The sequence below is a fragment of the Echinops telfairi genome, unplaced genomic scaffold, assembly GCF_000313985.2.
Source record: "Echinops telfairi isolate 266 unplaced genomic scaffold, ASM31398v2 ScPeMD7_7458;HRSCAF=8496, whole genome shotgun sequence".
Taxonomy (NCBI): Eukaryota; Metazoa; Chordata; class Mammalia; order Afrosoricida; family Tenrecidae; genus Echinops; species Echinops telfairi.
Window position 1 is genome coordinate 31,094,690 of NW_022111358.1, and position 1,120 is coordinate 31,095,809.

At 59.4% G+C, this 1,120-nt stretch overlaps 1 protein-coding gene across 1 annotated transcript in view; it reads left to right on the forward strand.

The window, feature by feature from the left end:
* Window positions 1-645: 645 nt before the first annotated feature.
* Window positions 646-1,120, forward strand: part of NAGS (N-acetylglutamate synthase) — an 8,925-nt gene continuing 8,450 nt past the window's right edge. The window contains exons 1-2 of the mRNA XM_004707209.2: window positions 646-738; window positions 887-1,056. Of these exons, the coding sequence (XP_004707266.2) occupies window positions 646-738; window positions 887-1,056 (263 nt within the window). The remainder of the gene's footprint in view (window positions 739-886; window positions 1,057-1,120) is intronic.

Below are 1,120 nucleotides of genomic sequence, written 5' to 3' on the forward strand. Positions count from 1 at the left end.
TCCTGTGGGGGGCTCTAAGACGCCAAGGCCATTCGCTCTGAAGCCCGGACTCCCAGCAGAGGGAGCCAAAGGAAGGAGCCAAGGTGGGGATTGGGGTGCCTGGACGTGGCCCAGCCAGCGCTGAGCTGTGGGTCCTTGGTCAGGTCACCTGCCCTCTCTGGTTGCTGCTCTCTCTAGAACCATAGAGAGGGTACTAGATCCAAATGTCCCACAGTGGGAACATGGTATGAAGTACCATTGAATCCCAGCCTTCAGGCCCTTTTCCAATCTCGCTAAAGAACTTGGATCTGGAGTTGGGCTCTTTTCAGTTTAAAGAAACACTTGAATGCGAATAAGGGTGAAGCAAGAATATGTAACACAATTCTCCAGGTGGTGCTCAGGGGTCGGAGTCTGATAGATGGGACCTTCTCGTCACTCAGACACCAGGACAGACCAGGGCTTCACACCAGCCTGCCCCCCAGCTCCCCCTTGGGGCGTCATTACTATTGGGTGATGCACAGTGACCCTATAGGATGGGGTAGAGTTGCCCTATGGGGTTTCCAAAGCGGTACTCCATACTGGAAGCTGCCTGCCACCAGCCCACCAAGTGGCTGGTGGGATCAAACTGCTGACTTTTCGAAGTTAACAGCTGCGCCCTTAACCACCATGTCACCTATTCCTATTAACCCTGGACCCCAAAACGACAACCAAACCCCCAAACGCACCGTCACTGAGTGGAGTCTGACTCCTAGCGACCCTGTAGGGCAGGGCAGAACTGCCCGGTGGGTTGGTGGGTTTGAAGTCCCACCTTCCCCTTACTTACTCGTCCACCTTGCCCAAGTCCCTGCCGTCCCCAAAGTCGCCCCGGGGCCCGCTGAACCTTTCCTGACACCCGCCCTGGCAGCAGATGAAAGACGCCGGCCACGCTGAGCTCAGCCTCGTGACCATCCTTCGTGGGTGCCAGCCTCCCGGAGCCCGCCCCCTGACCTATGGCCCAATCTTCTCCAAACGCGCAGGCAGCGGCGACTCCAGGGCCCTTTCTGGGCCCCGCCCCGGGCAGGTCCGGCCCCTCCCGCGGTAGGTTAAGAGCCCCCCCAGAGCCCCACGCTCCGGACAGAGGGTCACCCGTGAGGGGCCGGCG